At 52.4% G+C, this 25562-nt stretch overlaps 2 protein-coding genes across 2 annotated transcripts in view; one reads left to right on the forward strand and one right to left on the reverse strand.

Annotated features, from left to right (window-relative positions):
* The window catches only part of LOC149371048 (uncharacterized), a 287128-nt gene that overhangs the window by 224011 nt on the left and 37555 nt on the right, over nucleotides 1-25562 (reverse strand). The window lies entirely within an intron of this gene.
* LOC149371051 (syndecan-4-like) overlaps nucleotides 1-25562 on the forward strand; it is a 108357-nt gene that overhangs the window by 63857 nt on the left and 18938 nt on the right. Inside the window, exon 2 of the mRNA XM_089564495.1 lies at nucleotides 23621-23680. Within this exon, the coding sequence (XP_089420621.1) occupies nucleotides 23621-23680 (60 nt within the window). The remainder of the gene's footprint in view (nucleotides 1-23620; nucleotides 23681-25562) is intronic.

Here is a 25562-nt window from a genome sequence, read left to right on the forward strand (position 1 = left end):
ACTTCGTGTATCCCCCCCCCCCCCCCCCCCTTCCCTTACGCCCCCTTTCTGGCGCACGGCGCTTCGTCATCCTCTCTTGCTGTTTGCTTTCGTTTTCGTCCCTGGCTTCGTTACGACCCCCCATCTCTCTGTATGAATAGATGAAGGGGAAAGGAGCAGCTCTCCCTTACTTCGCCTTACAGAAAAGCTCGGCTCGTAGCCGACCCGGCTCCCGTCTGCAGTCTTTCTGAAGGAGGGGGAGAGCCTTGTCCCAGTTGCGTTATGACCTCCGCCTCGTTCCGTCAAATAAATCCCGGACGCCGCTCGTCGATGCCGCGGTACTTGCCGCCCTTCCTCGGGCGACGCGTTGGAGCAACGCACAGAAAGGGCCAACTTTCTGACCATCCCGGCGCCGGCGCACCAAAGGCGCACTGTTCAGCCTCCCGCTGGGCGGCCCTGTTTATACTGAAAAAACAGGGCCCACTCCCTTCTCCGCGCCATTCTTCTTGCCCCCTCTTTCACTTCATTCTATTGGGGCTATTTTTGTTTCCGTTTTTCTTGTTTTGCTCGGCACCCCTGAGGAGCGGCGCGAACTGGCTTGTTGCCACAGCTGTTTTATGGTCCCCCGAGCGCTGGTGCCCTGCCTGGCCACGGAGTGTGCCGTGCGTGGCGATTGTGTTTGTCGATAGTCTATTTTTTTTTTCTCCTTTCGAAAGGAACTAGGAGATGAACTGTGTTGTACATCCGCCCCCCTCCGAGCTTCGAGGGCACCCGTGCCGCTCGTTCCTAAAACAGCTCCCTAGGGAGGGAGTGGTCAGGACGGCGCTTCCATTATCATTGTAAGCACGTGCACTGCATCAACCCGCCAGTTACGCAGACGTGTGCATTGTTTGGGTCAGTTCTGTTGCGCTGAAATTGTTACACAGCCTCCGCCCCCCCCCCCCCCCCCAAAAAAAAAAAAAAAAAAAACATTCCTGCACAAGACAGCGAGTTCGACTCCCTGTCTTCGTAGCGACACTTATATGCTAAATAAGGTCTGCACATCAGGCACATGCATGCTAGACATCTGATCTACATAGCATAACGTCGCTTTAAATTGTTCTATTGAACGATTTCGTTTTTCGAACTTGACCTCGAAGCTGCCTCGATGCTGAAGCATAGTCGCCACGCATAGCTGGTCTTGACGGTCGTGCTTCATTGAACCAAAGCTCAAAGCACCGTACCAGTACACGGTGCAGACCATCACTCCCCGTTGCCGGGCTACTGAAGTTCCATACGCTATACCGTAACCCGCAGTTTTTTCCCACGCTCACATAAATCTCGGCATAGGGGGCGTTTCCCCATTTCGTCGCCATGGCAACCGCGCCTTCACACGGCAGGCAATTGAATTCGGAAGATTGCGGTTGCTGCGGCCGACTCTGCCGACAAGCCGCTATCGCACTGCACCACCCCCGAAACTCCATCTTTTTTCCCCTGCATTCCGTCGCATTACACACACACACACGGCTCGCATCGTGATGTTTCGTGCTCGGTCTTTCTCCTGTAGAATATCGTATGTCTAGCCCCAAAATACGGTGGTTTCACGCATGCCAAACCACCTACTTCCTTGCTTTCGGTGCGATTTACATTCTGCGCCGTCGCCTTGACATCGTCTCCATTGCAGCTTTTACTTGCACGGTCGCTGCAGTGCGCAGCGTGTGCAGTCTATTCCCACCAGTTGCCGGTAGTTCTGCCAGACGGCGAGCCGTCGCCCTTGCGCGAAGTCATACTTTATTTTTTTTTTCTTCATCCAGTTCCCCCCTTCTATCTTCGCCCCCTGCGGGCACATATCGCCGTCGCCCAAATGACCGTCCGTTAACGTCGTTTACGCGTCGGAATTGCCCCTTTCACGCAGTCGTGATTGCGTCTCTCCAGGGTTGCGCCCCCCCCCCCCCCCCCCCTCTCCCCTCGTTCTTTTTGCTGGCATCCCTCGAGACTGACTGCATGCTGCGCCGTATCGTTGGAGAGACAGCGGCAGACCTTCTCGGTCTGCTGCGTCTGACGGAGACCGAGGATTGCGCGACGGACATCGTCCGTGATCCGATGGAGTCATGTTTCTTTTTATTTATTTTTTTTCCCTCTTGACTACCGCAGACATTTCATCAGCTCGCTTTTTGTTCGAAGTTTTCTTTTTCTTCGGTACGGGGAAGTCTATTGTTGAGTCCGTTGCGCAATTCGCCGACCAGCGAGCACAGTCTTTTCATGCCTTCCGGCCTTCTTTTACGACTCTTTGGTCGCCTCCGGCCCCGACTCTTCCGTAATCGTACACGCAACTTTTTTTTTTTTCTTTTTGGTGCTCGAAATGGTCGCTGTACGTCCCCCTACACTTCCAGTGGGCGCGAAGTTCTGTGGTTAGCACGATATTTTTTTTTTTTCCCCCTTATCGACGACTTGTACTCGACGAGGATGGCAGCGTGGACGAACGGAAGGTGACGCTGGCTGTGGCGTATAAGGCGCGTATCGATATTCACAAAGGCTCGATGCGATGGTAGCAAATTGCCACGTGTCGTTGCCTACTAATCACCGGTGTCCTTCGTGTTTTCCTAATTGATTCCTTTCTCGTTACTATCGACGTGAAGTGGGGTGGAGTCTCGGAGGTTTGCTGTCGCTGCCAGAAGCTTCTCGGAACGCGAAGCAGGAAACCGGTCCTTTCTCTCTACAGCATGGAACATATATACAATGTTTATACACGGTACCACTTCCAGTGTAACCGCGCGATGCCGCGTACGAAGAGTGCTCTAATCATCTCTAATGCTTCAGCCATATGCCCAGACGCGACGGCTATTCGCGATCCTTTCGTCATTGCCACATCCTGCAAGCGGAATTATAACTGCGCCCCATAGTGCTCGGGTGGCTTGGGTGTGCCTGAAGAGGGCATCTACGGTGACAGAAGGGAATAGTCCTTCTTGGGCCGTTCTGGGCGCACTTTCATCTGATGTCCTCAGGCTTAATGGCACATGCACACGGCGAGGGATTGGCCAGGGTGCATAGCGGATACAAACTCTTACCTGGCTTGCACACACTGGCGACTTCTTAACGGTTGTGCCTGCTCTGGAGCTAGAATTGTGGGAGGAACTACCTGTTTCGGGCCGACCAGTAACAATGTGTAAATGTGGCTTCGCAGCAGGCGAGCTTGCAACCCCGCTCTCAGCTCATGGGCGCGCTGCAGCTCGCACCATCGTAGTCGCTGGTAAAGTTTTCTCTTGACTCTTACCCAGTGGCTCTACACCACCGTCTACTGGTGATCTCCGGCATTCAGAGATTCTTCTATTGCGCAGGCAATACTAGTTGCACTTTCAGCCCGTCGCGTAGCGAGGCCGGTAGCTACCATATTAGCATATTGGATTGGATTGTATAACCGATGCATCACCACAAGTCTAGCCCCAAGCACCACCACCAGCTACACTACCAGCTGAACCATGGCGTAGCTACGGATATTGCTTTCGCAATTACCGGGCTTAACCAAGCTAAGCCACAGCCATTTTTTTAGCGGCGAGACGACTTGCGATTGCAGTACAAGAAAATCTAAACCTCCAGGTGTGTATGGTATAATTGGGTAGTCGTGTACTCGGTGATGGTATAATTAGGTAGCTGTAGTCGTTATTAGGTATACCATGGCAGTTATGATATGCTTATGGTTAAAGGCGGCTCTATATATATACAGCTTTAAAATGCACGCCTTCTTTGGTGTCCCGATGTTTTTTTCTCTGGCTTTCACTAAAACAAAAAAAGCGATTCTTCTCGCTGTTCAGATTTTCTCCTATTCGTACTGATCGTCAGCTTCTATCTAGCTTTATTCTGGACTACTCATTCCCTGCTGACAGGCAAGAGCTTCGACGCGGCGACCCGGCTAGTCCCATCCATTGCTTTGCCCCTAAGCGTCCACACACCAGCTAAAATTTCTATTCGGCTCTCGCGTTGCCATTGGCGCGTGCCGGCTGTCGCCACGGGAGGGCGTGGGTGTCGTCCCGCACTTTCACCGGAAGCCGGAGCATCCTCCGCGCTCATCCCAGACGCCCTGCAATGGAAATAGTTCGATGACGCCAACCGCGTTACGACCATCTCTGCGCGGGGGTGCTGTGTTTGCATTTTGGTACACCTTACATAACTGCGCGCGCGAGCCAAGATATTGCGCCACGCGTCCGCCCGACTGCACGTCTTGGCGATGCTTGCTTGTGTACTGCAGCTGTATACGCACGGGTGTTATGCAGCACACGCCCCGTAAGCATGCCCCACCGGGTAGGGCAGCGCGCGTTCCGCTTCATACTGCTTGCGTATGAGCGCGAGCTCGCGGAATTCCATTTTTGGCAGCGTCGTCTGCCGCATCCGCACGGGCTTGCGCATACGCCGGTTTGTGTGAGCAGATTCAAATGTGCGTGCGGTAAAGATCCTCCTGTGATCGGTAAGCTCGACCTGAAGTTCGGAGCAAGGCGGTGACCTCCTCCTATACAGTCGAATCTCGTTATAACGAAACGGTTTATGACTAAATAATAGATGTAGCGGAGGAATGACGATTCGAAACTATGTCAACACGGGCTATAACGAAGCTGCGCTTACAACGAAGGGATCGCCGGGTTCCTTTGCCTTCGTTATAATATGGTCCAACTGTGTATGTTCTTACTCTGATGAACCTCGGGCGACTGTCTCCCAGTGGTTTGCTGGTAAATTCGCTCGCGGATTTCGGGGAAGTCTGCGTACCGTGCTCTCTGGTCAGAGCACAGTGCTATGGAATGCGCCGTATTGACGATTCGTTTACCATCGTGTTCTACGCGATAGTTTTCTGTGCAAGATATTCAGTTACGGTCAGTGTCCTTTCGATTTCATTTTTCTTTCCTATTTCTTTCTGCTCGTTGACCCCACCTTCTGTGTTTTGATTGCGACTGCACAGTGCAGAGCAAGAAAGCTTTCGTGTCAGCCTTGTCTTCTCCCTGTGTGTTTTAATCGGCTGTTTTAATATTTGTGGTGTAAACCAAATAAAAGTTAAATATACCGAGCGCCATTTCGGGCGTCTGTAATGTCACGTATAACATAGCATAGCATTAAATGACGTTTGTACTGTCGAAGTTCTTTTCCGAAGTGTGCTGTTCGGAACGCATGCTTCGGATGCGAGCACATTGCAGTATGTTGCAGTAGGTTGTTTCGGACGTGGTATGCATCGCAGCCGTTACCCGTGTGCTGTGCGATGCCGGTGCACATCCAATAATCCCCAGGTTGTTTACAATGGCCCGAAGCCCTGCGTGTGACCTTTAACCCAGCATACCATTTGGGTCTGAGTAATTGGAAAGAAATGTCGCCTACATGCCCAACATTAAATTGATAAATGAAGCCTTCCTCTGAGGGAACTGATGCCCAGAGCCAGTTGACGTGGAGAGCCGCAGTTCGATACCGCGGCTACTCCATCCGTCTTGCAGCGTTATGACAGCGCTTCTGTTCTCCGTTTCGGTGACGCAGCGGTCTAATGTTCGTTACCGAAACCAGCGCTCTCAAGCGTCCACGCCAGTGGACTCGAAAACTCAGCCGGCGTAATGTAATATGCGACCGGGGCGAGCCTCTTTTTCGTCCAATCAGTTCATCTGGCATCGGAGCGGCAAATCTATATATCTCCGGTCCACTGGCGGCACTGGTGCTGCTTCTTCAGCGATGGCCGCGGCGTGGCCCGGTTGGTTCATCGCGATATCAACCCGTAGGAAAACATTCCGCGAGTCCGGCTGAGCGTCGTCTCCCCCGCGGCGCCCGCTGCTCGACGATGGGGGACCGCGATAGCGCGCCGACTCTGGCGCGATTAATTTTCGCGTATCTGGCGTCGCTTCGGTCTCGCCTTTGCAACCCGTCCGTGCCAGTTGGGGAGTCCCGTTTCACCGGTCGCGAGCTCGTTTCGTTCGTGTCATTTCGGGTGGCTTTATTTTTTGCTCGTTTGTTTCTTTGCCCGTTTTTCGGGAGACGCCTTCCATCACTGGGTAATGCAGCGCACCGACCGGAATGGTTTAGCGATAGCAATCTTCCAGCTGAGTCGAGTTTAGGCATCCGTAAGAGCAGTCTCTTATCTGCTCCCTGGGGCCTCGTAGCGGGCTGGACGGCTATAGCTGTCGTCGGTTGACCGCTTGAATTATCCGGCGCTGGCACCAAGGGCCGGGCTTTTCTTTAGTTTCCGTTTGTTTAGTTGCAGTGACCGTGAATGTTTTCTTCCGATTGCAATGCAAGTTGGGACAAGTTGAGGTTAATGTAATATGAACGCCCGTCCGGCTCCCCCCTTCCCCTTCCGTGCATTGTATTTATTCCTGCGTTTTCATTCTACCCATTTTCCATACTGTCCCTTCCCTAGCTGCCTCAGCTTGTCCGCACTTGTGTGGGGTGCCTGTTTCTGATGAGCACTGCCCACTTGTTCCTGCCGTAACCTGTGTCACGTGACCTCTTCCTAAGATCCACGTGCACCAGATCTCTCGGCTGGCGAACTTCCATTACTGAATCATCGCCATTACTGCGATTAGTTACTCGTCCACAGACGAGTACACACGGACGCTTCTAGAAACAATGTCGTCATCCCTTCGCGGTGCTGGATGCGTTTCTTGCAGCGAAGTGAAATGACCAATTTAGCTTCCAAACACCGCTCTAGATCCTCCGCAAACGCATTGCAAGTGGACGAAGATAATTGCGCTGTCGTTTAGCGCTCGTTTAACGGGCAGCGCTACAACGCCCGGTCCAGGCAAGCGTCCGCACGCGCCTTGTTTCGCCGCTTTCATCGCCATCGTCGCCGCCACGCTTTAGGCTGAATTATTCCCGGCGTTTCGGGGGAAAAACCTTCCATTACGTCCCGCAGAAAACCCGCGCATACAGGCTCAGCCGATCGATGAGCGACGCCTCCTTTTTTCCTTCCTCGCTATTGTCTGGGTAATTCCTCGCAGTGTTCCGCTTGGAAGCTGTGCGGTCTGTGCGTATACATCGCACGCTGGGCTCGGATTAGTATGCGACACATGAGCGAACTCCTTGAACGGCTCTGATACTTCATTCGCTCGGTGCTGCCGTAATCCTGTATAGCTGCCGGCAGGCTTCTTCGTATTCGTTGCTGCTGACAGGTCCCGTTAAGGACGTTCGTCTATTAGCGAATATAAACGTCAGCACCTGCTTTCGCTGGCTGCGCAAAACCGGCTTTGTGTTGGTCTACCGCTCAACGGCGAGCCCAGGCAAGCCCGCTCAGGCTTCGGCGGTACTGCACGCAACTATCCCGTGGTGGGCCGTGTATGTACATAAGCGCGCTAGCTGGTCGCTCCTTCCTTCGCGTATACAGACCGGGCGGCGGCTCGGACTCGGCTCGTGTCCACATAATGTCGCGCAGCGGGGAAGTATAATTGTGCACTTTTGTTTCCTTCTACAAGAAGCGTGCCGGTTCTTCCTGGAACTCATCTGGTGACGTCACCGTACTACCCGCGCGAGCGCGACTGGCTTAATGCGAGGATAATGGCCCTCCGAGGACGTGGCTTCCTCTCTGTCCGGGCCTCGGCGCAGACCACCGCGAAAGGGGCGACGATGGTTCGCGCCGCGGTTCTGGGTGGGTGCGCTCCGGTGGTGCCTTCCAGTACCGTACAGAGTTGCGTGCATTGCGTCGGAGTCTTGTAACTGTTTGCATAACTGTTTGCAGTGGCGATCGATACCGATTCCTCGCCCTGCAGGTGTTTGTTCCTGTCGCTGACCCACTGTTCTTACTTATTCGATTCTGTTCTGCTTGGCTAACTTTCGGTTTTACGTGGCACGTGGTTTTCGCTCGCACCAGTTACAGGCCAGTGTGCACAGGCCAGTGATTGCCGCAGTGACCTGTTACCTGGCTGCCGCGTATACGGAGTGCCGAAGAAACTTCATTTGCATCGCGCTGTCGATCGATTAGCGTTCATTTGTTTCCTGCAAGGCATGGTTTGTATGCCTGCTCCCCGCGGATTTAGCAGTTTGCTTAGCAACTGATCGTTGTTGCCGTATACGCGCATGCGCTGTCTCCAAGGCCTGAGTCGGTGTCATCGCCCTCTACCTGGCCTCCGGTGCTACTGCGCGCAACTCCGCCGCTTAACTGTCGGATAGCGCGTGGGAGGAGAGGCGACGCTGTTTTGAAGGAACTTGACGCCGGCGACGATTACGCGAAATGTGCGTTTAGGGACGTTCCCGGTACGCGGCGGGTGCCCCTTTTCGCGCGAAGTCTCGTCGTCACGGACCACGGTTTTTCGCCTTGCAATTTTTGTTTTCACCTGTAAGCTCTCCGAGGCAGATCAGACACAGTGCTAAACTAGCCTGCTGGCAAATGATAACCCGTGCCCGCGAGGCCGCTGTGACCTTTACTACAACCGCTGCCGTTCTTGATTTTTTTTTTCTCTTAACCTTCCGTTTGGTGCAGCGTATTTACCGGAATAATTTCTTTGTTCTGTTGCAAGTTTTTTTTTAAGCGGTTGCCTATTTTTGTATTGCGTGTATTACGTTGCGTGTAAAAGTGTGCTTGCCGTATCCGCAGCGCTTGCATCGCTTGCGCGCCTACCTCTGTGCCGTGAAATGCTAAATGGCACCGTGTGCCTTATATGATGGCGTGCAGCCACCATTCCTTATCGCGAAGAGTTTACCCTGTTAAATATCCACATTAAGTATAGTTGTTTTGTTGCCGCATGTTCCATTCCATCAGTGCAGTATAATGTTATTATCTGTTCAAGGAAATCAGCTAGTACGCTAATCGTGCCCCTGTTTAGTCTGCACTCAAACGAAACGCAGGGGCTGAAGTTATGTAGCAAGAGAATGGCTTGCCATGGTTTCTTCTATTCCTTTCAGCTGTTCGTGTAGCGTAAACGAGCTATGCGAATTTAGGCTGCGTGTGACATACAAATTAATGTGTGTGAAAAATAAAATTGGAGAAATTATGCCCTCTAGACTTCCAGGGCGTTCATGTGTATTGCTGAAGTCATTAACGCATCAGCTACAGCGCAGTCGCTTGGAGATGCGACCGCTGCGGACAGCAGAGGTTTCGCGGAACATTTATGCGATGAAACCAATCCACACGCATATATGCTGTGTGCAGTGGTGTCCACTACCCTTTGTAGACATTTTCAAACTAAATACATTTTTCGGTACATGTGGCCGCATGTAATATGTTCGTCCATCATCGGTCCAGAAGATTCAACAGCGCGCTAACACTGTGAATGCATGCTACGCGTCGTCCCGTCTTAGTCACGCTCCGTTAAAAAACCTTCTTAGCATACATAATCGCCACGGTCAAGACGAGTTCTGCTTCAGGAGTTGTGCAACACCGCACTTGCAAATCCTTCCGCGTAAAGCCCACGTTCCCACTCCCGCAACTGATTGTCTCGCCTCTTTCCTGCGCAGAGTCGCGCCATTACCTAATGCTTCGCAGCGCTCTCGCAAGGACTGTCGTTGTTCTAGAGAAGGTGGCACATAGTATTATTAAGTGCCAGCACAGAGCGGTGCCGTCTCGACTCCTTGTTATGCGCACCATCGCTCTTTCGATCCTTTCCTCGTGACGCGCATCCCCGCGCCGTGCATGCTTCCATTTACTCAGGCCCGAGACCATCTTATTATTTTTCATGGATGCGGCGCGCTCCACTCTACTATACGGTCTCCTCCCGCGCTGTCTTTCACAGGACGTCGAGAACATCTTTGCCAGTGACCTCTCAGTCCGAGGACCTGCATAAAGCGGCGTGACCATTATCTCTGCTCCGCGCTCGTCCCCGTCCGTATACTGTGTGCTTGAACCGTCGGCGCGCGCGGTCATTCAGCGGAGTCTCGCTCGCGCGGCCTCCCCGCGCGCGCCCGCACTACATCTTTCTCCGCTCGTTATCGGACGCCGTCCCACGCGTCGCGAGCTCCGTCCGAGCGCGGTGCGACTTGGAAGGTTCGAGTGGGCCGAGGCATCGGGCTGGTTCACGGATGGAAGGGCGCGCCTTTTTTCTCCTCTTTGGCCCGCGCAGTTCGCCGAGTGCCGGTTTCCGGCCACTTCGTTCTGCTGCCTGCTTGCCTGCCTGCCTTCCGCGCCGTTCTTCTTCTTCCTTCTTCACGGCACTACTCGCTCATTCATTTCCTCTCTCTCTCTGCCCTCGACCTGGTCTTTATTTATATAAAGTCGTGGGCGTTTGTTGCCTAACGAGGCGGGCGGTGCTTCGACGTTCCACCCTCTTTGTCGTCATCCTCTCCTCTGCCTTCCTCTGTGCACGTCCTCTGGTGGTCATTCGTGTTTATTTGCATCGACTGCCGTCGGTCGGCGCCCCGGCCTAGCCGCCTTCTCTTCCTTCCGTCGTCCCTCCCGTATGTCAATGGAGTCTGCTGCTGCCGCTTTGCTCATATGCGCTGTATACTTCAGCGTGATTTGAATGTCCTTCGTGGGCTGCTCCGCCTTGTGCGTCATGCCGTGGGTCTGCGCCGAGTCAAGGCTGTAGTCCCCTGCGTTCCTTGAGCTCCTACCCTCTCGGCGCGCCTTTTGTCTGCGCGTTAGCGTTAGATGCGTTGTCGCCTGCAGAGTTTAGCAGATGGGTACTGTAGTACGGAGAGCAGGTATCTTGAAAACGCCAGGCTGCAGACGTCGTTGCGGACGAATTGCGTTGGCGACGGCAGGAAGTTAACGAGCTCCACAGCCTAATCCCGCATTCGCCGCGTTTCACTGCTGCTGGCTTCACTGTTCTATTGTCTAGTGCAGTTAGCGTCATTGTGCTCTCCGCTTGTCTGCAAGCGCTGGATCCTCCTTGAAGGGACTTCGGCAGGAAGAGCTTTCGATGGTGACGCTGGAATTTGTCGGCTCGCTTTGAGCTCTCCTAACGAGTCGTTCCCGGCAGACGCGATTAGTCCGCATCGAGGAAGAGGCGACGATCGACCCCTTTGCCTGGCGCCGTGTAGCTGTAGCAGAGCAAATGGCTATTTTTCAGGTTCAACCGGGAGTTGGTCGAAGATCAAGTCAGGGTTCGGGCTCATCTGAGGCGTGGAGGCAAAGCAACTGTTTGTGCCTTTACCCGGGGCAATAGATCATACGACTGCTTCCCTTACGGTCATATATTGTCTACGGCTGTGCGAATTAGCCTATATTCACTGCCTAAACAGTTGCAGCGTCGATTGTCAGATTGCTTCAAATTAGTTTCGCGGCGGCAAACTACCCCTCCGGGGCAGCAATGTCTTCTTCCGGAGAGTGCTATTCTTGCTCAAGGAGCTCCTCTCTGGTCGCTTGCATTTCGACTAGTGTAACCTGGTTTTCCGCCGGGGGTTCGGAGGCACGTGTCAGAGGCCTGATTTCTGCAATCCGAACAATTGGGCCCACCGTTACCGCACGGCAATGCCAAATCTATAAGAAAAGTGGTTATTTACCTTTTGCGCTTGTACACCTTCACGCTTTACTCGTTCCATTTGCATCTGTTTCCGTTTTCATCGCCGTAAGCACGCGGCGGCATAATGCTCGGTGCGACTCCGACGCCGTCGGGACGACTACACCTGCGTTGGTGCTTGTTGTGCCTCCCTATTGTTCGGGAGTGCCATTTATCACGCCGGTAAGCACTCGCGCTCTGCGATTGAAAGGTGCTTTATATCGGTCTGTTTACTTCACCTTTGGTTTCGGCTGATTTATATTCTAAGGCTGCGCGCATTCAGTTCCATGAAAGCGAAAAGAAATCGAAAAAAAAAAAGCCGAAGTTCTGACACCCAGCTGCACACACCTGTCAACGTGAGGAGTATAGGTTAGTTGGATGCTGTGTTGAGTGCCGGTACGGATCTCGACGCGGCGTTTTCTGCTTTTGACGGCGTATTCGTTGCGTCTCAAACACGACAATGAGCGGCCAACTCGAGGTCCTTCCTCGTGGATATACGACGTACGTATATAGTACGGCACGAGAAAGGAAAGAGGACCGTTCTAATCGCGCTCTGTTCTCGCGCGCTCCGTGCCCCGACTTGGCACCAGCCGCGGCTCGTCCTGATTGGGTCGTCCTTGGCGTCACTCTTGGCGGCGCCCGTGGAAGCTTGCCGCTGCTGCCGCAGCTTCGGATCGTTCGGTGGCGGATGCACGCCTGGTTCTCCCCTTGTTGCCGGAAGTTCTGTCGCCCTGGCACCGCCCCCGCCTATACGCGAGCAGCGATTCTGCTACACATAGCGCGGAGCCCAAGGTCGCGGGATCGAATCCCGGCCGCGGCAGCCGCATTTAGATCGAAGCGAAGTGCAGAAAAACACCTTAATCTTTTGCGATGTCGGTACGCGTTAAGGAATCCCGGGTGGTCGAAATTCGGAGCGCACCACTACGGCGTCCCTCAGTCAATGTGCAGCTCTATTCAAACACTAAACCATACTGTTCCAGCGTAGTATAGAAAGAATTATAGGGATGACGTTGAGACGCGTCCAAGCTGACATCATGAAATGAGCATGGGCAAGGCATGTTATGCGGACAGCAAATGAGATTGTCGTTAAGGTTAACGCAGTGGATTCTAAGATAAGGGAGACTAAGCAGGGGCGGCAATGTGTCGGGTTGACGGATTAGATTAGGACGTTTGCGGGGATAAGCAGTTGGCGCAGGACATAATTGGGATCAGTGCAGCAGGGCTGTGTCCTACAGAGGACGTAATTCGGCTAATCACCGCATATCCCGTTACTGCCAGGCAATAGCTCACGCGCAGTTAACGCAGCCGTCGCTGTCGCATGTTCGCACCGGGGGAGAGCGTATTGTTTCTGACATAGCTGTCGTTACAGCGAGGCGCTCTGTGAGGCGCTCTGTTTATTCTTCCTTAATTTAACGCTGCTTGTTCTGCGCACACGAAGCGAAATATGCGGCTCGTGATTCAGCGTTATTCACGCAGTGTTGCAATGCTCTTGCGCGATATTCAACTGAGCGTGAAGTGTCCGCGACCTTGCCGCCGGCATCCAGACTTTTCCGAACGGCCTCTGAAAATTAACGTCTCTATTATGTATCCAGTGAGCTATCCGCAGGACATCTTTACGACATAAGTTGCAATGGTCTTTCATGCACGGTCGCTAGCGGATGCATTGAACCGCGGTTTCGTCGTAAGCACCTGTAGTGATTTCGGAGATTACAGAAAGGCTGGCTAGATCAAAGCACAGTGGCGATGCTCATCCTCGGCGGGCCAAGAAAAAAAAAAACCGATGTTGCACAGCGGCTGGCAAGCACGCGGTGTTTGCGAACGATGTGCTGTGCCAAGGCATTTTCCTGGAGTAGATAAGCTTGACGCACTTTGCTTCCACGAAGCCCTTCTATAAACAGGGTGAGCGCATGGCCGCGGAGCGCTGCCGCTTCAAGTTGCGACAAGCAAGCGCCTGTGTTTAGAAGTAAGCGTAGGCGGGTCGCGGCTCAACCTTTATTCGTTAACACCAAATCTTTGACGCAGCACGAGGTTTTAATACCGTACTAACAGTGCCTTTAGCCGTGTGCACTATTTGAAATATGAAAGCGTCGACTATGCATTGCTGGGCGTTGGTGAAAATTGGGTTTCTTCGTGAGCACTTCCCGTGTTATGCGCTTACAACCCAATTGCAGAGCGTACGAAATTCAGACCTGACGTTTCCCGTCGAATATTTTTTTCTGTATTTTTAGTAGGCTGCCACTTTCACGTAGGCCCGTCTTCTTTTGTCTTTTTTTCAGCAGTGCCAACAGGCTTGCATAAATCACTCCTTCCGTACCGAAGACATCGTACGTGCACACGTTCCGGAAGTCCGAGACAGCGTGGAAGGCCCTGTAGTATTTGTGCCGACCCGTCAAATAGACGTCATATGCGTGCACCCGGCAGACAACTGTAGCCAGGTGGAGCCGATGAGGTGTATGAATATTGCGAGGCGCTGCGTCAGCGCTAGTCTGCGCTTATCACGTCGTTTAAAGTTACACTGGGGGGTTTTCTTGCCGGTGTGCTCTGACATGCCCGTGTTCACTAAACTCATTCACTATACTACCGCCACTTATATTTAGACGCATCAGAGTGCTGCTATGCTAGTTAGCGCCATTTGTTTGCGCAGTTTCATTCGATCTCATCTATAAAGCTACTTTCAAATAAGGGAGTAATTACTCATTGACTCCACCCAAGCCCAGCCATACGGCTACAAAGGAAAGCTATACAGCTTTCTCAGTCTTCGCAGTTAAAGAAAAATTCGTCCTGGTCCGGGGTCCCTGACCTGGTCCTGTCCAGGACGAATTTTTCCTTTCCTTTGCAGCCGTATGACTGCGCTTGGGTGAATGTCAATGAGTAATTACTCCCTTATTACAAATCTACTCCACCTTCGGGGATTCCCCTGAATATTTGACCAAAGCTACTTTCGGTACTGTGAAATGTCAGCTGCTATTTACTTCAGTTACGAGCGCTTTCGTTTTGTTCAGTGCCTATAGCTAGTCTCGCGGGCTTTATGACGACGAAGCGCCACACCACTCTGACCGTAGCACTCGACTCCGACGTCTGAGCCTGTGGCAGGCCGTGTTTAAAAAAGGTCTAAGTAGAAAAGTACGCCTTGCCTCCTCCCCCAGCCTCTGCGTCCCGTCCGCCGGAGCGCGGCGCGGTTCTTGACGAGTCGCAGATGCCACCGTCGCTGTCTCCGCGTGTTTACACGCTCCGTTCGCTCGCGTCCGTACAGGCTGAGTCGTCGGGTGTTCGCTGAGCCCGTCACTCCCGGCGCGCGCGCGCTTCGGTGCCCCGTTGCGTGGTCGGGAATTTGCGCGGCCAATTCATCCGGTCGTTATGCGTTCCCGGGGGTGCACAGCACACACGCGGTTACGGCCGGCTCGTCTAGCATGCCTGTCCGCCTGCCGATTTGCTGTCTGCCACCCGGAGGAGATCCGTCACTCACACAGTGAGCGCCTAGGCGGGAAGGCGCCGGACACTGGTAGTCGGTACGTTCGCGCCTTCTGGGTCTGCGGATGATGCGTCGCAGCGCCGTGGGCCTTGGAGCTTTGAGGCTCGCGTTCTACTTTTCACTGCACGGGCGATTATGTCGTTCTCGTTCGCGCTCGTTTTAGTGCGGGCGCCCCTTCGCGGTCTATTTTTTTTTTTTCTGCGCGTATTCTGGCAGTCTCTGTGCAGCAGTGAGACGCCGCAAATTGCCATTGATTTGGTCGTCCTGTCTTTGGCCAAGGCATCGTGCAAAGCGATTAGTCATACCCCCCCCCCCCCCCCCTCCCCGAAAGAAATACACGAAGTACCCTCTTGTGTGCACCGACGTATCGTGATTTTATGAATCCCACGCTACGGTAATGCCATCGCGTTAACGTTTCTTTGCGGGCGGTTCGTGATTGAAGAGGGGAGGGGTGCAAGCGGGAGGGCTTTTGCATATCTGCTTTGAAACAGGTGATCTGCATGCTATTTCTGGAGCCGTCCTCAAGTTTGCGTCGGTCAGCCACAAGGTTCTGGACGTCCGCCGCCGGCTACAGCGCGTCTTTCACGCCGTGCCGTCATCTGCCGCGCGCAGCCTTGGGCCCATGTCATGCAGCGTCCTCCGTGTGTTGTGTCTACGTGCCACAGGGATCGAGGAAGGTCGTGGCGGCAGCGCGCACACGTAGCCAGTCTCTATAGATATCGATTGGTCATGGCACTCGGCTACCGTGGCCCCTGCGTGGGCGCGTCGTCGTGACCGAGCGGCTAGCAACGTGTGCCCGCAGTGCCGATTGAGAAACCCATCCCAAGTTAGCTCCACCGGCTCGATTCAAAGGCGGCGCTGTATGTCGGCTCTTCAACGACCTCCTTGCGTGCCGCGGGCTCTGTTCGCGAAGTAGCTGACGTCAGCTGGGGCTTGGGCAACGCAGCAACAGCAGCGGTGGCGGAGGGCCTAACCGTCGAACGTTCTCCGACGGCGAGTCAGCGAGCGGGCGTATCCCTAGCTCTTGATTTGTGTTTGCGATGTAACCGCCCGCTCCGAATTGAGCACTGCAGCGCGCTTCAAGCGAAGAAGCCAGGGAGCCCAATTTAGTGATATTTAAGGTTACTCTATTTTTTTTCCCCGGAGAGCGATCTCGATCGATTCCGGGTGCCCTTGAGCTGTGCCGAGCTATCGCGATCACGATTGCGTAAACGGGACGCGCAGGAGGGCCACAAATGAGGTGATTGCAAGAGAGGTATAATCGCTTGCTCAGCGCAGTTTCGGAAATGAGCTCTCTTGAGAAGCCCCCCCCCCCCCCCCCCCCCCCCCCCCCCGCATTGCACATTCCTGTCGCTAGCCGGGCGCTCTGTAGTTAGTTGCCTGTCGCTTGACGTTAAAAAGAAGACGGCGGGTATATGTTAAGCTCCTTAACGACGTTCAGCCATTGAGCGGAGGAGGCGCAGATGAGAAGGCGATAAACTTCGAAGAGTATACGCTGCTGCTACTAATGCGAGACTCTGATTAGCAAATTTGCGCCGACGTGTAAACCGTCGCTGCTTTCCTGCGCAGCATTAATGATAAGGCTGGGATATAGAAGCGTGTTTTGTCGACACCGACGGCCCGCAACGCTTATACGAGATGAACCGTGACTGCTTCTGCTGGTGACAGCGAAACAAGCCATGCCCAGCGGGCATCGTTGCTTCTTGTCGGCCCCGGGCACGGGCCGATATTGCTGTCCCGCGGCTTCTGGCCTCGTTAGCCTTAACCTCGGGTCCTCCTTTGTCCCCCCTTCTTTCTCTGAATATTCGCGAGCAGCTGTCTCCTCTTCCTGCTGCTGCTGTGGCGGTGGTTGTCTGGCTGCCTGTTAGTGCCCCGGAGGGTTAGCGTTGTAGTCTTGCCTTCGCTCGTCCTCTCTTCCTTTGCCGATGCATTCTAGGCCCCGACCTCTCTGGCCTTCCTTCCGCACACTTGCACCCCTTGGGCACCAGCTGCTGCCTGACTCTATAGGTATTACGCAAAACCCCGCTTTTTCTTCATCATGTACCGCCCGAGACAAAAGACAGCCTGAGAGCGACAACAGCCTTTTGTCTCTCCTTGGTGCGGAGCAAAGGAGGGTCTCAAGGAAAGTTAAAAGAAGCTCACGGCTGCTGACGCGAGCCTCGCCCCCTTGGTGACACGCGCGTCTCGCTCCCGCGGCGCTTTCATAGCGGGCGCGCGCCGCGTCGGGGCGCGGGCGTCGCGGCTCCTGGAATCCCGCTATATTGGCCCCGTCGTCGTCGCGACGGCTGCCCTGTCGCACCGACAACAAACACTGGCTGCCTCGAAAAAGCCCCGGGGCTTTTCCTTTGTGTCGGTGGCTTCCTTCTGCCCCGCTCTTGTCCTCTGCTCCTGGTCCCTCCCCTCCCCCTTTCAGTCTGTCTTACCTCGTCTCTGCAGTCGTTGGGCGTTGCTTGGAACTGCGGGGATTACAAAAAATATATATAACGGGAGGAGCCGTGGCTCGGAGCATCCAGGGAGGCGAAGGGAGGGGACGCCTGCGAAGGTCTCACCGCGGGAGAGAGACGTCCGGTGTCTCTCTCCTCCGCATCCTCCGTTTCATTGTTCACACCGTGACTCTGCTCTGCGGCGCAGCCGTCGTGAGGGGGCGGAGGAGCCGGCCGAAAAACTGCTCGGCCTTTTAAGCTTGGGGGCCGTGTTGGGGGCCGCCCTCCCACCGAAGTCTTCTTCCCCTCGCTTCTGTTGTGCATGCACGGCGGCCGCTTTTCACTGGATGCCCTCGCCCTGGTAGGCGGTGAAAGTCGGTGTCGACTTCTCGGTGTGCCCCTACATCCTCTCCATTATATTCAGCCGCCTGTTCGCACTCGACGCCTTCCGGGCGTGCTTCGGTTGTAGCTTTTCTTGTACTGTGGAGCGCCGTTATCGCCAGTAAAGACGCCGTCACTAGCGTGGCTGCGGTCGCCTTGCATTGTTGCGGATTACCGGAGGAATGTGTCGCGCATACAAGGTGTGGCGCCTCAGTGACGCAGTCTCAGTGTTTTTTTTTTTTTTTTTTTTCTCTCTGTTGCGAGGAGTCGTCCACAGTCAGGCTCTCACCGAAGGTTTCTGCTTGGGTAATCGGCTCTGTCGCTGCCAAACGTGTTTAACTGCGGCCGCGCCTGTCGTGTCTGGCGTGAAGGCCACTGCAAATGAAGCGCGTGTAGTGGTTAACCAAGGAAACAAAATTTTTTCAGTCGGGGACACTGAGCGCTTCACTCTCTGTTCCGCGTCGGAGCTTTTGCATAGCACGTGCTCCGTGCGTAGGCATGCAAGAGTCTCACAATAAGGGAAGGGGGTAGGGGGGGTTATGCGCCCCCCTTCCCCGTGCCTAATGGGGGTTCACCGCTCCCCTTGTGTACACGCTTGTCTGTGTGAATAAAACATGAGTTGTGATTTAAGTGGGCTGTGGGGGCGTGTGGTCTGCAGTGCCAATTCAGGTGGTGCATCAAGCTCGCTTAGCCCCTGCGCCCTTTGGATTACTGTGCTGCTGTCGCTGTTGCATAACGCCAGTGGAAGGTGAAGCTGAGTTCCTTTTTGCCCAGCGGTTATCTCGAAGGGCTTTAGCGTTGCAGTCCATATCAACTCTCGTTGTTTACGAAGCTCGCGTTTCGCGCCATTTTGCTCCTTCCGCTCGTTAGCGCCGTTACGCCCGCGGCGTCCCAATTAGCATCCTTTTCTGAGCACAAGTCCCGCGCGTGTCGCAGTTTTGGACCTAATCCATACGAGTCTAACTTCGGAGCCGCTGTATCAAGGTTCGCGAAGAGGCGCGCTGCTAATTCTCGAGTTAATCTCAAACCACAGCTTGTTGAAGATTATCTGGTCAAATCCAGTACATCCTCGCGCGTCTAACTTGATTTCCAAGCGAACAAGGGCGTCAGTCGGTGGTAGGCAGTCCAGCGCTGACAATTACGGTGACGCTGGCATTATCGACGCCTGCCTCATTCAGTGGTGGTTCCCCGTTCCCTGTCGAGCAGCGGTCAACGGTCTCGCCTTTTGGGCGGTCGATGCCTTTTTTTTTTCTTGCTGTTCCAGCGCGCAACGCCACAAAGCGCGATGGGAAGCTTGGCAGTTTCGCTCCCTTCCGCCTCCACACTCGCATGGCGGTGGCGTTGTTTTGGCTGGCGTGCCAACGAGAGGACAGGCCAGCGGCAGCTTGAGGGTTCGTCTCTCATCGGTCCCCTCCTCCGCTCAGATGGGGAGGCAGTTTTTGGGCCAGGAAGTGGCTCGATTGCGGCGGGGGAGCGGACCGGGGTTGCCGACGACGCGCGAGAGGCTCGCGGCTATTGCCCCCTCCATATAGCCTCCTCCCCACTCGGCCCCGCGACCATCGCGCCAGCGGTGGTGGCGGAGGGCATCGGACTCGGCCGCTGCCGCTTTGTTCCCCGCATCATCTGTTGTATAGTCGCGCTTTATTTCCTTTCTGCCTCTCTTCGCCAGGCCAAAGTTCCTTGTGCGTGCCGCAGTTCTCGCCCTCCTCACCTCAGAACCGCGCTTCGTTGTCCGCGCTTTCACTTCCGCCGCGTTCGGTTAGTTTTTATTTTTTGTTCTTCTTCCTGCCTTTTCCGTCCAGTCTTCGGGTTCTTTTCTTCTTTCGCGCCGTCCTTTTCGGTATCGTTCGCTCTTTTTCTTCCTTTTCTGCACCCCGTGCGTTCTCCCCTCCCTCCCCATTCCCGGAGCTCCTCGTCTATCATTTCCCGCGCGGCATCCCTGCCCAAACTATACTTTTTTTTCTTAAGGTATATATGCGTACGTCATTGTAAAGCGTTCTTATTCTTTCGTGCGTAACTTGAAATATGGGATCTGTCTCGTTTGCGGTGCAGATCGCTACTTTTCACACGGCCCTCGCCGATTTCTCTTCTGGTTAAACTTTGGCAGGATTTCACTAGAGTATGCGGGCCTCGCTCTAAACTGGTGCTTCTATACTGTTCTTTTTTTTTTGTGATACTACAAAATCGTTTGGAAAGCCGAATGAATTAAACTCTCTTTACTGTAGTTATCTTGTTCAAGTGCACGTGATGCCAGCATTTTTTTCGTGGACGGTAGATGCGCACCGGATGTGTCGAACGAACGGCTAGGATTGGTTGTGCAACGGCTTTGTCTTGAGCGATCGTGAGACTAATCCCGAATTTGATTCGGAGTAAGTTGGATTTAAATCGGGAGTTTGTATGGCGATCAACTTTTTTTTTTTCACACTTCGCTCGGCGCTATTCGCCTTTGTGTACTAGCCGCCTTCAGATTGAAGAATGCGCGTACGGACGCTGATCGATATGTGCTTGCTCTGCGGCGTGCTGTCGGCTGAAATTAACGGGATTGAATCGCCCCGCAGGTTTTGAGTAATGTGCTCCACTTCTTTGTTCCTTCGTCTCGCCACGCCGCGAAGTGATTGTTATTAAAGTGTCCAATGTCTTGCCCATCACACGCTTGCGTGGATTTCCCTAATGACTGCAGACATATGTGCAGTCAAAAGGCTGCGCTCCGTGCTTCCATCCATTATTTGCACGTCTTAACGAGCTTTCTTCTCTTATCCCCAATTGCGCTGCGCGTGTGCGCTTGCGTGCTGTATTGTGTCGGCTGGGCGCTCATAGTGGTTAGTTCTGTGCAGTGTGCTCGGCCCCCTCCGATTTGCTGCGTCAGTTTTCGAACTGTTCCGGAACGAGTTCGAGTTTTTCGTGCGCGTCGCAGTCGCGTTCCCTCTGTGAATAACTGGACGCGCTGGCTTATCTTGAAAGCACGGGTACCAGTCAGGTTTCCCTTTATTTCACATATGCGCGTTCTTCGCCTGCAACGCGCAGTTTTGTCAGATCCAAAAGTCTGGTTGCTAACATTGCCTCTGGTTCGCAACACATAGCCTGTGTGCATGGCCTGTATGCATAGATTATCGCGTTTTAATGACAAAAAAAAAAAAAGGCTGTGCATTGCAAACGGAGCTTTTGAAAGCTGATAGTTACAATGAAACACGGGTGTCGATTGATTGCAGAAAGCCCGCTGCTGACTGTGCTGACGTTCTTCGCCAATCCCTAGCCGGCGATCACGGAGCCTCTGGGTCATGACCTTAGGGTTTTGATTAGAGTGACGGAAAAATATTAAATCATTGAGTTAATAAATGCGCCTCTTGCTGCCGGACAAACATTTACGGTGTGCATTTTTAAGCCTGTGTTTGAATTTCCATGCATGCATGCAGCCTAGGTATCACAGCAATATTTGGTGTAATGAATAGTCTAGCACGAGTAAGGAAACAGTAGCGCATGAAAAGTTAATCGTGCCGCATAGCAAGATCTGGAAGTGGCTTTTGCAACTCGCAAGCCATCGCATGCTGACCAAAACCTGTATGCTGGTTTTGTTCGGTTTATGAAGGTTTAACGTCCCAAAACGACTCTAGCCTTGAGCGACGCCGTAGGGGAGGGCTCCGGATATTTCGACCACCTCGGGTTCTTTAACGTGCACTGATATCGCACAGCACACGGGCCTCTAGCATTTCGCCCCCGATCGAAGTGCTACCGCCGTGGCTGGGATCTAACCCGCGTCTGTCGGTTCAGCAGCCGAGCGCCACAACCACAGAGCCACCGCGGCGGCCAAAACCTGTATGCACTTCTGTTGGTGCAGTTTTGGTGCCTCCTTGGGGTCCCAAATTTAAGACTGTGCTCAGTATGATTGGTACCCCCTCCCCCTGGGTTTTCTATAAAACCTTATTAGTGTCAGCTCAAGTCGATTGACTGGGAGCCATAGTTCAGTCCAACGTGGCACAAGAATTCCTGTGGCATATTCGTCTGAACGGCCGTCGTGGTTAATTCCGCATCATTGAAGCGATGTACGTGTATGACATTCTCAAACTGTACAGTGCAACTTGTGCAAACGTCGAAGTCGCACTTAAAGGGACAGTGAGGAGAGCACTATTAATATTTTTTTTATAGCAAAATCCTTTAGTTCGGCATTTCATGGCTTTGTTGCCACTTGGCCGGCAGCGAAAGATGCATTTCTAAGAAATTTGGATTCGAAGTTGAAAAAGTTTTTCCCGCCGCTCTGATTTAAACTTGGGATTGTCTTATGACGACACAGGACTAAGTGACGTGCAACATGACGTGCACATGACGTAACGCAGACTCCGTGATTTCTGGCGGTCAGCAGAGCGGCCTAGCAGCAGCCGAAAAGAAAGCTACTGCCGGCCGCGCGTTGAAGGCATCTATCGGCTATTGCGGCCGTCGCTACAGTCGCTTCGCTTACGTTTGCACCGGCGTTTTGCCAGCGTTACGATGGATCCCGTTCTCGAAATCGGCAACGAAGTTCTCGCAAATAGACACCTTTAGCATACCGTGTACCTTGTTACCGTTAGCGGAATACTGGGAGCCCGCCTACCGCCGGTGAGCAGGCGCTGATTAGTCCTGACGTTGCAGGCGCGCGCGTAGCTGCCGGGCAAGTGGCGCCATCTGGCGATTTGCGCATGCATTGGCTGCGCCTCAGTGATTTGTGGCTTCTCGGGTCCTAGTGTTGCTAGAACCATTGGTACTAGCAACACTGTTTTGTCCTATGACGTCATCACACTAATACTTGCGAGTTTGGCCAGTGGCGGCGATACCTGTATTTTGGTTCTTGCTCTTTTCTACGTTACAAGAGCTTTGTTGTCAGTACGAGTGGTGTTTTTGTAATCAGGAGTTGGCATTCTGTCGATACAAGCCAACTTCAATTTCTCCTCAGTGTCCCTTTAAGGACCGTGCTGAAATGCAACTGTTTCCCCACGTGCATGGCAGCATGGTGGAGCAGCCAACTTTCCAGAGCTGGGTTCTAGCATGTGCCATTTGGCCTTAAAGTTTTTAATATCATACCTAGAATTAAAAGTGGCCTTGCTATAGTTTATCCACCGTAGAGAGGCACAGAAATGCCGGGTAGATGTGGTTCCGTGCTTCGCTTGGCTGCTGTTGGCCAGTGCAAGTTTTCATATCATTGATCAATGACACTTGATCTCCCGTGGTAGTCGATGTCTTCAAACCGTGATTAGACTCGATGATTGCCCGCCTAAGTCTCATGCGGTTGCGATGTATTGGTTGTATTAAAACTATTGCTGATAGTACTCCTGTGGTTTTAAGCATACTATCCTTAACATATGGTTAGTTATATCATTCCAATAGTTTTTGCCGGTAACAGCAGTGCCGATGGCAATGCCGCTGTGAGCATAGTGAGAGCTTGTTTTTCAAAGTGTCTAAAGAAGTACTAATGAGAAAGTGGGGTTAAACGATGCTAGACAGTTCAAGAGAAATTAAGGCGTCTCTAGTTTCTCCCATCAGAAATAACCCGCTGTATCGCTCGGTTGTATTCATAACGTAGTGTATCCAGTTCAGGCAACATAGCCAAACTGCATTCAGAATCGCGAATCTTGAAAGCAGCACAGCGCCACCGTAGACTTAGACGCGACTCTTTGCTATTCTAAAATACAAATTCCCGCCAAAACGTTTACCATCAGGTTCATTTCTGTTCATGTTCATTTCTGCCCTCATGTTCATTGTCACAGTGCAAGATGTATATATGTCAGTACTTTTTACTCATCTCCAACAGCAGACTGTTATTTTAAAGCTCTTCATTTCTGTAGAGCTGCAGGAAATTCCTTGTTAAAGGGAACACAGATGCAGCTAGCAGAAATTGACTCATTATAAATTGCATGTAGCGCTCCCTGGGTCCTGCATTTATTTGTTTTGTGAAGTAAATCTGTTAAATAATTGTGTGCAGTGTGGCTGGTGACTAAACTTTATTTCGCTTCTTTTTCTGTTTGCAGGTGCAAAGCACGTCTCCAAAGAATGTCGATAATGGCATGTTCTTCATTGATGATCCCCAGGTATTACCCTCTAACACCCTTACCTTCAACCTTTTAATGGGCAGCGCATGTGCTTTGGACTTTGCCCCCTTCCCATGCCCACACATGTGCTTTAATTAATGCCCCGTGTGGTGTGAATTTGACTGCTAAACCACTCCTGCTTTATGGAGGCAGTTCAAGACTGAAAAGCAAGGGCAGATATGTGGCACATTAAAGAAAGGGTGCACAGGTTGCCTGGAAAGTTGCACAGTTGTGGATTTGTCAAGTACATGAGTGGTGGGTTAATCAAAAGCAATTAACTATTGTTGCCAGACTTGGAATGGCTGTTATTATATAAAGAGTGCAACTGGCAGATAGCCTTACTGCCACTGAATAGCCAGATTCATTTGTCCTGGACTCGCTTGCGCAGCCATTTTTGCATTCGGGCAGCATACAAACTACCGTAAAAAAAAGTGTACAGAGTGGGATAAGAAAGAGAGCTTGCGCTATTTTTCAAGATGAACCCACATAAACTAGCCCAAATGCCTGCTCTTGTGCATACAAACTAGCCCATCAAATATTGCTGCTCGATACCTGTTTGCTTCACCAAAGGGTCTGGTGACAGCTATGAAAGTGCCATCAACTGCCTTGCAGTTTCTCCATTAGCCACAGAAAAAGTGGACTACACTTATCCTTTGTCATGTAATTGGGCTTCATGCATCTCCATGTGATATGCCTCAGACATGGGTCATTGAAAAAAAGAGAAAATGCTCTTCATCCTCCTTTTACAGTTCACATGCATAATTTTCACACTACATGTAGCTGTGTGGTATGAACTGCTAACTTATTCCTCCAGCAGTTCTGGATTTGGAACTTCGTTCATCTTTTCATTGCTGTAGCTGTTTGTTGCTCTAACTGCGAAGCTCTGTGGCCATTTCATGTCCACATATCCTCACACAGGTGAATAACTGCATGGGTAGATTGGGGTGCAATTCATTTTGCGAACAAGACCTTGCATCATTAAAGGTGCACTGAAGAGGAATCTGAATGCGCCTTTTTGCCGCGGGAACTCTATCTACATGTTCCGAGCAGTCTTAGAAACTTCGACTTATTGCCCTGTGTGGCCGATTTCTCTAATTAAATCGAATTAACGTCCGGCTCCCGCCTTTATTTTTGAATTGTCCCTCGTACGGTGGGCAGAGTCAACCAATGCGTGGAGTGCCTTTCAGCCAGCTCCTTGGAGGCTTTGCTTTCGCTTTATGTTGTTTTTTAGGTTTCCGTGAATAAATAGTTTCATTCGAATAAATAGTTTCATAAGCCCGCACAAATAAATATACGTGCGGACTATTTGCTTCTGCGGTTTACTACGTATTACTCCGCCGATGGCAGAGCGGCAAGCCGCCACGGGACTGGGTGAAAGGCACTCCGCCCACTGCACGAGGGAGAATTAAAAAAAAAGGCGGGAGCCGGACATTAATTCGATTTAATTAGGGAAATCGGCCGCACAGGTCAATAAATTGAGGTTTCTAAGAATGCTCAAAACGTGTAGATTGAGTTCCCGCGGCAAAAAGACTAGTTCAGATTCCTCTTCAGTGCACCTTTAATGCAACGTGCAACATACCGGTCACAAAGAAAAGACAGGATGGACACCCACTTGTTTTCGTCCTGACTTTTCTTCATACTGATCTAGTTCATGTAATACAGCGCACAAATAGCCCTACGTACTACTCAGAAGACCTTGGGCATTTCAAAATAGTGGAATGGTGCACATTACTGGCCTACTAATGAAAAGCTCCATCGGGCGCAACTTATATGGTTTGCAGAGTGCCTTGCATCAATTTGTTTCGTCACTGGAGGAAATGGTTGTATTTTCTCACCTTTACCAGAATGAGTGCGGCTTCTAGTGGCTTCCCTTATGTACGCT

This window comes from Amblyomma mixtum, chromosome 1, assembly GCF_055824585.1.
Source record: "Amblyomma mixtum isolate Tamu chromosome 1, ASM5582458v1, whole genome shotgun sequence".
Lineage (NCBI taxonomy): Eukaryota > Metazoa > Arthropoda > Arachnida > Ixodida > Ixodidae > Amblyomma > Amblyomma mixtum.